A 14,430-nucleotide genomic window follows, 5' to 3' on the forward strand; every position below is an offset into this window, starting at 1 on the left:
AGCTGCTGCTTTTGATTTGCATTTAAAGTCTTGGTAATAAACCAGGGAAAGTGTAATTTGATTTGTACTGTGTCATGATTTCCGTCCAGAAAGAGATGTAATAGGAAAAGGGCATTTAACTTTTGGGACATTCATATTGTAAGTGCATGTACTTGTATGTGTGTGTTAGATACTAGATGTATTAGCTTTGTGACCATATCAGCAAAGACAGTTGATCCCTGTGTGGGATTTGCTACATATCCATCACAAGAGTGTTGGAGTATTTACTTTGTATGGTGCACTGTATACTTTTCTCCCAGACTACCTGACAAACTGAAGCAAATCAAGCACAATCCATCTTGCCACAAATTAAAAAAAAAAAATTAGGAAATGTATTTTTCTCAAGGTGATGTACATCAATTGCAAAGCATGGAAAAAAAATCATGTTTCTGACACACACACTTCAAATTAGAGGTACACAACAGATTGAGTTTACTACACCTGATATACACTATACTAACAATAAATTATTCTGTCAGGACTGGATGTGAATTTAGTGTAATTTTCCAAGCCAGATATCACATAATGCTGCTGTTTTGCCACAAAAGTGGGTCTGTCTGTATAGCAGCGCTAGTAGTAAAGCCTTACATCCAACTGGACACCATGGAAGACCAGCTATTGAAGCAGAATATGGGCATTTCCAGCCATCTTCTCAAATGGAAATGAAACAATAACTGTCATCATTTGTTGTTTGTTGTGGAAGTTTCCAGTACAGATTACATAATCACAGCACCCCTGCTTGGTGTTGGAACTACAATGTACAAAGTGTCTTTAGAGATGTTTGTTCATTTAGTAGCTCGTTTGCATAGAGCATAGTGCAGGGCAGTTTATGGGGCACTGAATCAGTGCAGGTTCACAAAGAGAGAAAAAAGGAGAGAGAAAGAGAGGGAGAGTCAGAGGGAGTGTCAGCCAAGACCACAGAGTTCTCTGATATGGGCAACATCTTTCATTGTAACAATATCAGTTGAACCAGGATAAAAACGGTGAATAAAACTAGGACTCGACTATTCAGGTATATATCTTGATGTAATGATAACCAGAAGGAAAAGTGTAGTACATTGAGAAGTAGATTTGCTCTGCTATAGACAAGCTCAAGTATGATAGGTGTTGACATACATTCTATTTTCAAACTTATGGCTGGTTCTCTCTGGCAACAAAGCAGCAGGTGATTCAATGACCTACTATCTGCCGCTTCTCCAGAAGTAGAATGCAAATGACGTGGTACGTGGTTACCTCTATGCTGGGCACACCCAACATGAATAAGCAAAAGGGCACATTCTGAATACTTGAAGCTGGACGGCATGTAAAATTTCACGACATCAGGTATACAATCTGTGATATGCCGATGGTATCGCTTTTGCTGTCATGCCTGAGTGAACACCATGCCTTCCACTTGAAGCTGCTCACTTCTGGGGCTTTCCCCTTCTTGAATTCCTGGTGGTCTTGCAAGAGTTTGTATGCACTATGTCCACACAGGTGGGGCGGTCCTACAATCATGCAACTACAGTGAGTCACGTGATCTCGATTCTGATGCAATTTTTCGCTCAACACACAGAAGGGTCATGATAGATATCCCAGTGTCTGGCTTCACTTGCGAAGAGTTTCATCAAAAGTTGACAAAGTCATACTCCCTGGTCATCCTGAGAGTGACCATCAGTGTTTCCTTGTTTCCATCCCACTTGGCTTGACCGTTCTTGCTGTCTACAGGGTGGGGCAAATGGAGACCCAGTTTACTGCGGGAAAAGAAGATGGCGGGGGTGGTTAAGGAAAGGAGAAAATATATATGACATACGGAGTGAGTAGCTTACACATGCATATCAAGTTGAATGCAGGTTGGATAGAAAGAAATACTGCTTTAAATTGTGGAGAGCACTGGCACAAAAAAGAGAGTACCTACAGCATCAATTTTTTAGCAAATGCTGATATTACAGGAGTTAGAATACAACGATCAAAAATGAGAAATGTATAATATATTTTCACTGACTGAAATGACATAAGAATAAGCATGTCCATGTGTGGTTATACAGTAGTTCTTATGTATTATTTTTCTTTTAATGGAATTACAACATTCATGCAACCATTCTTATATTCTTCACTGTTCAGGTTTGAGTATTCAATGAACTTTGCCCATGATCAATTTGAGATCTGTTAGTATTTCCATATACATTCTATTTTTATCATGATATTCTTCCTAGAGTAAAGAACTAATCATTATTTCTCACTGTTTCGGGGTCCGGCAATCCAAGAATTTGTCCTTCACATCCAGCTCCACATCAGCATATTTAACTCCTGGCAGTTTGATCTTAACCTGGAAATTAACAAGAAACCAAACCAAAAATATAGTGGTATTCACAATAGGTTTTTTTGTTTTGTTTTTGTTTTGTTGTTTGTTTGTTTTTTGAGTACGCTTCTCATGGACCATGGGTTCCAACTACCAATTTGATCAAGAGGATACTTGAGTCCTTATTGAATATTTTGAAATATCATCATGAAAATGATCAGAAGTTAGCAATGACATTCTTGTATCATTTTTTAGGTACCGTACAACACACAGAATAGACTTTTCAACATTCTGCATCGTCCAATCATTTCCCTGCATGAAGTTTTGAACCAGCTCTTGGAGACAGTCTGCACGTTGAGAATACTTACCACTAAGTCCTCACATGAGGAAGTTGCCGGTGTCTTCCGCCCCATCTGGAGAAACATATCCTGTGTGGTAACAGCCTGCTTGAAAATGATGTCATACCTGCATGGAGACATTTCCAGAATAAAGGTTAACGGGTTTCAGTTTCATGACTGGCTGCACGATTCATAAAACCACATACAAAATGTTAAAAAATAATAATTAACAGAATTGAAAATGCAAAATTTCATACTTCAGCAGCAGTTAGTACACTGTATCTACTTTTTGTAATTTTTGATTTTTTTTTTTCCCATGATAGTTTGTAGTCTTCCACTCCACACAGCTTGAGGGCACATTTAGGTCAATTTATTCCCCCTCCTTTTTGCCAGAATAACTTAGCTTTTCACTCTTTTTTACTTAAAGGGATCGTATAGTTTTGGTTGAGACCTAATTTCAAATTTCTAACATTTTTTGGTGAGATAATGAGAAACCTCATATGAAATATGAAAGAGCATGTAATTCCATGAGGAATTCAACGTTTATTTGATGAAAATTGTTTTTTAAGTGGCTGAGATATCCAAATCAGAGCGATTCTAATAAAGTGTGGGACCCACCTTTTATTACGATTGCTTTGTTTTACTTTGTTTTTGGATGTTTCAGTCATTCCAAACCCGATTTTCATAAAATTAACTTTGAATCCCTCTTAAAATGGTATGCTCTGTACTATTTCATAAGTGTTTTCTTGGTATCTCGCAAAAATGTAAAAGTCCAACTCTCATCTCCACCAATACTTGTTAATATCAAAATGATGTAGGTGAAGTGATGATGAAGAGAAGAGGAAAAGAAAAGTACAAATCTGTAAAAGTGTCAGCCATTACACTTGTTTAATGTCTTTGGATACCATGTACTATCCTTCACTCAACAGTTCATGATAAACAAGACATTAACATATATGTGAAATTGAGAATTTGCCACTGTAAATGCTGATTCATCAGGTTCTTAAGTTGCATTCTAGCTCGATGGCTCAGCTGTCCTACATACAAAGCATGCCTGATAACGACACATATTTTTGTCAGAAAAGGATCCTGTGTCAGATTTCAAAGCTCAAAGGTATTGTTGGGCAATGAGTCACTACATAGCACAAGTATGACTGCTCAAAGATAAATAATGTGAAACAAAGAGTAGCGTGGTTTTGACACATAGCATGTATGTACTATACATGTATATAACCATGCCAAATCTTCATTTTGATTTGAAACAGCATGAGCTGGTACTGTGAAGGGAAATAGAAATGACTAACTGAAGGTTATCTGTGTTTGACACAAACCAACTTCAGTAGGTGCCTACATACTTAATATTTTTTTTATTACACTTCTGGGTAAACACTTAAAGGCTCATTATGAGCTAATTCTGAACAAAGTCCACTCAATACAAAAGCATTGTTCTTTCCAAAAGGGTATGAAGAATATCTTTCAGATAACAAAATTAACATCATACAAACTGTTGGTTGCCTACTAAAGTAGGTACAAGACTCACTCTGGTTCTGGACGTGGATCATAAATGTCCTCAAATTCTGATCCTTCCGGTACTGAATCAACATCCCAGATGTCTTTTGCATCTGTTGCACTTGATGGTATATGACCTATGATGAGGAGAAAATATGTTAAATACAAAGTAAGCATATTTAAGATAACATAATTTCCAGGTAACCTCATAATGCATCACTATCAAAACTATGCTGATGAATTATGAATAAAGGACTATCATAAATCACTGAGATATATGAAACAAAAGAGTGATATCTTTTCCACAGGCAATATTGACTTTGGGTCTGCATGGCTATTAATTTTCAAAAAACAGAAATGTTTATCGATACAGTGGTCGCCTTGATTGTTGACAAATCAAAGGTCAATGCCTTAATTGTTGGCGTCTTCCTGTCATTTGCAGGAACAATTCAGCATATATCACTATTTCATATTGAGAGGCAATCTAGAACACAAACATAACAATAAACAGCTCTACATGTGATCACACTAAATATTAAGCTGTCAATTCCTGAAGTAATTTTGCTGCATAAATCACCATCTTGCCCTCATTTAATTGACAACTCTGAAATGTTATTGCACGATAGCTTAGATTGGAAAGGGATTACATGTAGATGCAGCTGATGAAGTTCATTAAATCTGGAAAAAAAGATGGAAGAAATACACAATGTGCCAATCTGTGAGAAACGTAATCTTCCTAATCTATGTGTTGCCAATTCGAGAAATTGTCAGAAATTGAGCGAGTTGGATGCTTCTAAAGGACAAGTTTACCTGAATGTACATAAGGATTGAGAGAATGCAGCAATATTAGGACACATTACATGTACTAAATGTTTTAGGAAAATCAGACAATTTGCTCAAAAGTTATGACTTTTTAAAAGTTTCAATGCTGCCATTGCTGGACAAGATGACCACTACAACAGCTTGTGATGTCACATGCATAGAACGATACAATGCAAATTCAACATATTTTCACTTTTCTCGTATAATAACAGAGGACTTGACTTGCCTCTTTCAGAAGGCAGTGGAATAATATTACCCGTAACATATGTTAGTAACAAGTTGAGGGAATGTGTACTCTTTCAAAAATGAAATCTTGTGGGATTCTCTTCAAATAGTTTACTTGTATGTATTGACCGATTCGGGTTCGTTGAGGGCAGCAGACATTTTACGGCACAGGGCGCAGCCATAGTGGGTGTATCAGCCGACCCCCCCTGCTCTCCCCCACCCCCGGGCAACATGTTTATCACGCACTTGTAACAAAGGTTCGCGCACTAGCAAGCATTCGCGCACTCATGTTTATCACGCACTTGTAACAAAGGTTCGCGCACTAGCAAGCATTCGCGCACTCAGTACGAGACGCCTATTGGCTAAAGCAGTTTTTCATTCTGCGCGTGTGCTAATGTAGGGAGAGGGGTGGGGGAGTGCGGAGGGGGGGTCGGCTGATACACCCACTATGGCTGCGCCCATGCCAAAAATACACAAAGCGCGTCACAGAATCGGTCAATATTGCTCCACTCATGTGACATCACTCCCTGTAGTAGTCCTCTCATCCAGCAGTGACTGCGCAGAAAATCTAAAAATTCATAACTTTTGAATGAATTGTTCGATTTTCCTCAAACTTTCACTGATGTGTTCTGATGATATCGCTGCATTCACTTGATCCACATGTATATCAAGGTGAACTTGTCCTTTAAAGACAAGCAATTTTGTATGAACAACAAAAGTAACAAATAAAAGAGAATCTGTTAATCTTCCCTATGAAACACTGACAATGAATACAATGTAGTTAAAACTGAAAAAAAAAAAAGAACATACATCACTAAATCACAGAAATATTGTTTCTGGGACTTATATAGTCAAAAGGTCATATATCCCTTTTGCAAAAGTCACAAATTTTTGCGTGATTGAAGAATGATGTCTCCCAACTTCGCATATGAAATCTTACAATAATTCACCACAAAGTTTTAAGAAAGAAATTAAAAAGTATCCCCATGTCACTCATGAATAGGCTCCCCTTTTGTACCAAGAATATCAGTGGGAATATTATGGGAGTCCAAATACATTCCCAGGAAATTGTTTCCCCTCCATCATGAAGAAGTTTTAAATATCATTCTGATGAAAAATTAAATTAGCTTATGAAAGAAATCTTATGTTCCATGTTGTAAAAGAGACACTAATTACTAAAGAACAATCACCTTTGTTATCATCTTCCTTCTTTGGAGGTCCTATTGAGCCTGGACCAAGAGATGCGCCGTGTGTCACAATCTGGGAGGTGCGACCACGGCATCAGGGGTGATCACAATGAAGATGATGATAGATGATAAAGATGACAGATACTTCACAATAACAGCATTATCCTGTAATTTAGTTCTTGTGGTACTGTAAACATTTGCACAGTCATCATTTCTAGTGATGACACACTGTGAGACTGCAGACCATTCCTACTGAATAAATCTTCTTGAATCATATACTGGTGAGTACAAGTAACTGTACATCAAAATTGTACGCAATAGATTGACTGAGAGTTACATTAGTTGAAGCAGGAAAAAGTTGATACACTACAGTCAATGCTGCTTGCCTATATTCAACCCTTTGGAGATGAGTCCCAAGAATTCTCGGGCAGAAATCTATGGGAAATGCATGTTGTAGCAAAATCAAACCGTCCTCAACGGGTTTATATCTAAGTTAAATATGCATTTAAAACATGTATGGTAAATCTTGAGCAAGCTAGGTACCCATTTTTCTGACATCTCATAATGTTTTCTTTACAGTATCTCATTACATTTCTCCCAAAAATCACTACAGCTGCATGCAAACCACTCTCTGCATGTGTGATGGATTGCACTTGCTCCCACAAATTATACTGCAAATAAACACACTAGAAGTGAGTGTACTACCGACACTATTCTAATTCAGCTTTCCCTAACCCCTCCTCATATTTCCATCCAGTTTTTACCACTACCATGTAATTGATTCATCATTCTCATAAATATCTTTCCTTTTACCTGATCATCATCACTCTCGTCATCCCTCTGGTCTTTCAGTAAGTCTGCAAGTGCAGAGATGCTTGTTCCTGCAAACTCCATTCTTCTGAAAATTTAAAGAGACTGTAAAAGAATGCATTGCAGATGGCCCACATAGCAAAGCCTTGCAATTGGATTACAAGAGAAAGGCCAATCATATCAAAAAGGCTGCATGCATGTGGAAATAAATTGACAGTTAATTGCAACTTTTGATCCTATGGACTTGAAAATCAGAGTGTAAAAAAACCCAGGTGGATTGCATTTCATTCAATGACATAAAGATCTTACTTAGAAACATGAAAGCGGGGATCAAATAACTGCATGCTGTACACATTCCTTTTTGAAAATGCATGCTTACAGGATTGATATAATAATATCTAATCAGTAATTAAAACCAGGACCTATTGTATTGATACACTCTTTTATTTTCATTTTCCAAGTACACTAGCAGAATACTATAACTGCCTACTGGAAACAAACAGACATAGAAGAAGTTGAGCACAAGCCTAACTGTGACCGTGGATAACCGGATATTTGGTCTCGGACGGGGTAGTACTGTGCCTCAATTCCAACTTAAATACTAAAAATTGCTTCAATTTGAACACGTACATTGTACAGATGTAGTCCAATTATTGATAACAGGATACGTTGAACATTTGGTTCCTCCAATGTCTATACTAGTAGTCTATTTCTGTCCAAATTGATGACTTTAAATGAATTCGGTCAAGAGGAATCTGTGAGAACGACAACTGCTCCTTACGACAGATATGAAACCTGTGCACATGCACTAGTTGCTGGCAGTGTAGCCTTTTGACCAGGCACTCTTGCTGCGTGACATTGTGTGGTGCCCGACTGCTCACTACTGGGCGCGTGGTTGGCGTTTCTCTTGAACCCTTTTGCTCGCCACTACACAGCGAAAGGGAGGGTCTTGTCCAAAGGCTAAAAAATCTTGACTTTCATGCATATATCCATATTGCCGATGCGCAATGTGCCACACAAAGATTATTTTTGAAAACAAAGGAATGAATGGGGTGTATTGGAATGAACTTGTAGAAAACGTCTTTTCAAGACCATGGTCCTAGGAATCAGTTCGGGAAACCCACTCACAAGGGGGGCCCCTCCTTATAAGTAACCCGTCCCCCTTATAAGTAACCCCGTCCCCCTTATAAGTAACCCCCGGGGCACCCCTTATAAGGAGTCTCCACGCTTTTTTGCAATGCAACGCGAAAATGAAAGGACTGCGGCAATTCGCTTGATTATGTCCATAAAGCTTCACAAGTTTCCTAGTTACTCACGAAATTTGAGCAAAATCGGTTCGAGGCATCATATCTAAAATCATGGATTTAAATGCGATGTCAAACGACCCATGCGAATGCTGAAATGCGAGCGATTACTGGCGTGAGTGTCGCCAGGCGCGGCGGCGCGGCAATGCTTGAGTGCAGACCAAAGAGTATAGAGCGCACGATGCGTGCGCTTCTATACTTTTTGGTGCAGACGTGGCGACTGAGTACGTACTCGGTCGCCACGTCTGCACTCAAGCATTGCCGCGCCGCCGCGCCTGGCGACACTCACGCCAGTAATCGCTCGCATTTCAGCAGTCGCATTGGTCGTTTGACATCGCATTGAAATCCATGATTTTAGATATGATGCCTCAAACCGATTTTGCTCAGGCATCATATCTAAAATCATGGATTTAAATGCGATGTCAAACGACCCATGCGACTGCTGAAATGCGAGCGATTACTGGCGTGAGTGTCGCCAGGCGCGGCGGCGCGGCAATGCTTGAGTGCAGACCAAAGAGTATAGAGCGCACGATGCGTGCGCTTCTATACTTTTTGGTGCAGACGTGGCGACTGAGTACTCAGTCGCCACGTCTGCACTCAAGCATTGCCGCGCCGCCGCGCCTGGCGACACTCACGCCAGTAATCGCTCGCATTTCAGCAGTCGCATTGGTCGTTTGACATCGCATTGAAATCCATGATTTTAGATATGATGCCTCAAACCGATTTTGCTCAAATTTCGTGAGTAACTAGGAAACTTGTGAAGCTTTATGGACATAATCAAGCGAATTGCCGCAGTCCTTTCATTTTCGCGTTGCATTGCAAGAAAGCGTGGAGACTCCTTATAAGGGGTGCCCCGGGGGTTACTCATAAGGGGGACGGGGTTACTTATAAGGGGGACGGGTTACTTATAAGGAGGGGCCCCCCTTGTGAGTGGGTTTCCCGAACTGGAATGGGATCAATCTAGAAATGAGCAAGTGTACAACGCCAATGGGTATGAATTAGATACGGAACATACAATAGTTTAAAGTATGCCATTTGCTGGTAAAATAGGACACTTTTAGAGTCACTTACATTTGTGTTTCTTTTTTCATTGTACAGAGACACAACTCTGTTTAATATAGATAGTGTTGACTCAGGGCGCTCCCAATCCCCTTTCGTTGCATGCTGTGTAGTGGTGATGAGCGAGTGAAACGCGCCCACACCAGCAGAGAGTGATCGGGCGCCACACGATGTCGCACAGCAAAAGTGCCTGGTCTAAAGGTTACCTTGCCACTGACTAGCGCAAGTGCAGAGGTTTCAAATCCATCCTACAGAGCAGCTGTCGTTCTCCCAGATCCCTCCTGACTGAATTATTTAAAGTCATCGATTTGGACAGAAATGGACTACTCGGTATACTAGACATCTATCTAGACTATTAGCGGAACCAAATGTTCCCTGTATCCTTTTGATGATAAATGAACTAAATAGGCCTACATCGGTAATTGACAGTAGTATTCTATGTATTCAAATTTACACAGTTTTTAGTAAATCATAAATGTTTATTCAACTTGAAATTTAGCCTCGATATTAAGTAGGCCTAGATCTAGATCTACCCAGTACCAGATCCCAAATCCTACAATGCGCAGCCGGAACACTTTGCGTTCAGGCTGGTCACAGTTAGGCGCTCCCACAGGGCCACCCGCACAGTATGACTGTGTGAAGGAGCGCCCCGGGCCGGGGTAGGGTCTAAGCACAGAAAAATTTGTCTGTCCAGATCCAGTGCAGAGGAGTTTCAAAGTTTCTAGACAGTCTATTTTTAAAAAAAAATAAAAAAAATAAAACTTTTATATTGTGTTCCTCCGGAGACATATCAATAGTACTATAGTCTAGTATTAGTAGAGGGATTCTGTGAAGCCGGGACATAGACACTTTAGAAATCAGTTCGCTTCAGGCGAGCGAGCTTGAGCGCACCCTATTCTATGGCCGGCCATGGCTATGTGGTAGAACTGGTGGTATGTTTACGTTGTACGCCGTCTTCACATAACATACACCAATATAAGCATACGGGACTACATAAACAACATGGGCCAACAACATCGCGTAACTCGGAGCGGTGGTGTCAGTAGAAAGAGAATCTGGTACTTTTTATCACATGATTTAAAGAAAGCAAAAATCAGTAACAAAAGACTAAATATGCAAGTTGAAGTACAATAAAAGCAATATCATTTTATTACCTTTGTGAGAAATACACAAATGCTGCACGTCATATGATGAACGGCAATAAGGTCCACTCGCCTTGAGGAGTGTGTATGGATGGCTAATCCTCATCTTATCAGTTCGTTTCTAAACTCTATAATTGGTAGAGAACATAACTTCTCACTCTCAAATTTGAAAGAAAATATCTTGAAAATGACAATGAAAATAAACAAACTGCAACCATAAAGTGAATCATGATTATATCGATCAAGTACAAATCTTTTGATAATATATTATGTACACAACTTGCCTATCGTACATGTTACCATAACAACAATACACAATGACCTGGCCGGTTACCATGACATTACCTTTGCTCTTGTGACAATAACACATTGCTCCCATGAAATATCCGCATGTTAAGCCAAACATAGTTACTACCCACAATCGAACCCTAACCCTAACCCTTATCCTCACGTCAAATCAAACCTACAGCCCAATCACAACCCTAACCCTCTAGTCCTTGAAGAAAATAAGTCCTGAGCAATTTTGTTGCACTCGAGCAAAATAATGTCGCGTCACCGCCTGGCCTACCGACAGGTTGTGGAATTTCTTCTTATTTTCTTAATTCTCTCTCCCTCTCCCTGTCCTCTCTCCCTCTCCATCCCTCTCCCCCTATCTCTCTCCCTCCTCCTTTTTCTTTATAAGCTTTATCTTCCTCAAATGACTCTTGTCTCCTCTTACTATCTGCATCTAGGCCTATAGTGTACGGCGGTCTGACCTGCAAAGTTCATGTTCTCTCTCACTGTCACTCTAAATAGCATTTTTTTTTTTTTTTTTTTTTTTTTTTTTAGAGAGAGAATACAGTAATTCGCTTTCCTTTATTATCCTGATTCAGTTTGCCGTTACTTCAAGACCACTCTTGCGACTTAACCCCATGTAATCCTTATATCATCCAATGAACCTATAGTAATAGTGATTCTCAATCAAAGCTGTCAAGATGGACCCTATACTTCACCCACTTTGCGGATTAGAGGTGTCAGCCCGTTATTGATTTTACATGACTGCCGATCCTGTATAGATTCTTTGCTTGACCTTTTTTTTTCTCTTCACCGCTCTTAATTTTTCTTTAAGCTTCTCAGTTATAGTATACAAAATTACAGTCAAGGCCATCATGCCATTTCCATTATTCTCTTTTCTTATTGAGATAACTTGCTTCTGTTTGTTATTCCATTTTGTATTATTATTAAATGTTTGGTGACTCGTTGATACACTGCATAATCTATTTGCCTTGTGGCATCAGATACTCTTTCTTTCATTCTCTTTGCGGATGATTCAAATTTATTTTTGTCGCATAATAATCCTTTTACTCTTGTAAAAAACATTAAATTTTGAATTAGAAAAAGTTGCTCAATGGATAAAAGCTAATAAATTATCTCTTAATCTTCAAAAAACAAAATATATGCTTTTCAGCAACTCCATTGAGGCACTACCTGCTGATATTATCTTTGATGGCACACCACTGGAAAATGTTTCTTATGTCAAATTTCTGGGAATAACAGTTTATAATAAGCTTTCATGGAAATTTCATATTGATAGTATAATATGTAAGATTATTTCACGAAATATTGGTATAATCAACAAGATTAAATTTTGTCTTCCTTTGTCGTCCCTGCTTACATTATATTCATCCCTCATATTGCCTTATTTAAATTACGGTATTCTTGTATGGGGAAATACATATCAAACTTTTTTGGATAAATTATTTCTGCTACAAAAGAAGTCACTGCGTATTATATGTCACACTGCATATTTGTCTCATACTGATCCTTTATTTTTTGAAAATAAAATATTTAAAATTAGAGATTTGTATATTTTGTTTAATTTAGGACAATTTATGTATAATTACAATAAAAATAATCTTCCATATATATTTGAATCAATGTTTTCAAAAAATCAATTCGTTCATAATTATCCTACAAGGCATCTACGAGGGGCCAAAGTATTGGAACTCACTTCCCAACGACATAGTAACAGCACAAACTTTGAATTCTTTTAAGAACAAATTAAAATTCTTTCTATTGAAATGTTATGATAAACAACCAAATTAGGTTCGGTTTTATTGTCTCAACCTTATCTTTTTTACAAGTATTAAGATATCACACAGAAATCATCTTTTAAGAAAATAATCTGTTTAACATAAGTTTTCCACAGATTTTTCTTTTATTGTACCAGACAACAGTGAGTCTATTCTCTTTCTCTTTTTTATATCCGTACCTATGCATTCATACCGGTATATGCACCCAATCAATCGCAATATCAAACCAGGGAGCGTTTTTATCGTTTTATCATTGCATTTACATCATGAAGTACAGTATGCTTGTGTCCACGATGGCGTGTGTTGTACCATAGTCTCATTTCCCCTTCTTTCTTCTTTTTCCATTTTTTCTTTATTTTTTCCTTCCTAAGTTAATTTCATGTCAGTTGACATTTGTTTCTTCGATTTTGTGTACGTATTTCCGAGGGTCCCATACCCTACAAGCTTTGCTTTTTTTAGTATGGGACCCTCCATTTCCATTCTAATCTTTATATTATGTATATGTATATACCTTAGAAAGGAATTTCAGTTGTTACTCGTGACCACTTGTACGTTTTCTTTGAAATTGTTACAAATATATTCTGTAAATGTATTGTATATGATTTTTCCTGTTTATTCAATGGAAATGGAAATAAAATTGAAATTGAATTGAAATTGAAATTTCCTATTATGAGCATTGAATGTCCCAGTAATCACACTAATAAACAGGAATAGTCGTAGGAAGACACCAGGAAGTACACCAAAGAAAAATAACTGTTTATTCAATCACATGACCATTCAAGAAATTAGTAAATAAATCAATGTAAAACGATGACTTCAAGCTGACATGCAAACTTGGGTAAATTCGTCCTGTAATAATGTTACAATTAAGGAAAGAAGAAATGTATTACAACAAAACACACACGCACACACACACGCACACACAAACCTTGAGACACACATCATCGTCAAGACAATGTGTATCGAAAAGTTACGAAAAAAAGAAAAGAAACATTTTCAAGTATGCATACGTACAGGTAAAAAGGTACTATCGAACTGGTTTTATAAGGGAATGCATAACAGAAGTGATTCTACTTGTTAGGCGTATTAAAGGTACATCGTTGTATTACGTAACACTCAGTCATGGAAAATCTCCTGACTCAAGGCGAAATGGAAAACAACATGCAGATTACATGACCTTTAATAACTGATCGTAGAAAGTAAGACGGATGTTATATACAGATTATAATAATTCTACTTTTGAAAGTGATTGAAAGTGTGAAACATGATACACGTATACCACATTTATATCCTAACAAGGTGTCTTATTTAAACCAGGATGCCTACCATTCCAGTATATACATTATTTTGTACCAGCACTGCTCTTTCAGACGGTCTGTCATTATGACCACACCAGGGGTCTCTTTCATAAAGATTGACGTTACGACTGAAGTTATCCGTTCAAACTGCTATTAAATAATATTATGTGCTTTGAATCAAGCGGAAGACAAAGTATCTTTATGAAACAGTCTTTCGATCAGTATTGATGTTACACTCGAGTTAGCTCAATAAATCGAGAGTAAGATCAATCATAAATCTTTATGAAACAGCTATAGGCCCCAGGTCAACATAATGACCTCTCGACCAGTCCTTCCATCTTTCT

General features: G+C 38.2%; 1 protein-coding gene across 3 annotated transcripts; it reads right to left on the minus strand.

Annotated features, from left to right (window-relative positions):
- Window positions 1-1,046: 1,046 nt before the first annotated feature.
- Window positions 1,047-10,806, minus strand: LOC140234832 (dynein axonemal assembly factor 6-like). Of its 3 annotated transcripts, none has more exons than XM_072314873.1 (7): window positions 10,729-10,806; window positions 7,215-7,299; window positions 6,405-6,474; window positions 4,199-4,304; window positions 2,689-2,785; window positions 2,262-2,347; window positions 1,047-1,772 (listed from the first exon to the last, which is right to left on the minus strand). In XM_072314873.1, the coding sequence occupies exons 2-7, from the start codon at window positions 7,293-7,295 to the stop codon at window positions 1,646-1,648; spliced, it is 567 nt and encodes a 188-aa protein (XP_072170974.1). In that variant the 5' UTR covers window positions 7,296-7,299; window positions 10,729-10,806; the 3' UTR covers window positions 1,047-1,645. The 3 variants fall into 3 exon arrangements, with proteins under 3 accessions (XP_072170974.1, XP_072170975.1, XP_072170976.1); XM_072314874.1 differs by having other exon boundaries at window positions 7,215-7,316; window positions 10,729-10,779; XM_072314875.1 differs by lacking the exon at window positions 10,729-10,806 and having other exon boundaries at window positions 7,215-7,359.
- Between the last annotated feature and the right edge of the window lie 3,624 nt (window positions 10,807-14,430).

This window comes from Diadema setosum, chromosome 11 (genome assembly GCF_964275005.1).
Source record: "Diadema setosum chromosome 11, eeDiaSeto1, whole genome shotgun sequence".
NCBI classification, from domain to species: Eukaryota; Metazoa; Echinodermata; class Echinoidea; order Diadematoida; family Diadematidae; genus Diadema; species Diadema setosum.

Excerpts from the sequence above, each read along its gene's own strand:
- LOC140234832 (XM_072314873.1), bottom strand. The coding sequence starts at position 7,295 with ATGGAGTTTGCAGGAACAAGCATCTCTGCACTTGCAGACTTACTGAAA. Across the intron at positions 2,348-2,688 it reads CCTCATGTGAGGACTTAGTG|GTTAAGATCAAACTGCCAGG; the intron begins GTAAGTATTCTC and ends GTTAATTTCCAG. Across the intron at positions 1,773-2,261 it reads GATTGCCGGACCCCGAAACA|TAAACTGGGTCTCCATTTGC; the intron begins GTGAGAAATAAT and ends CTTTTCCCGCAG.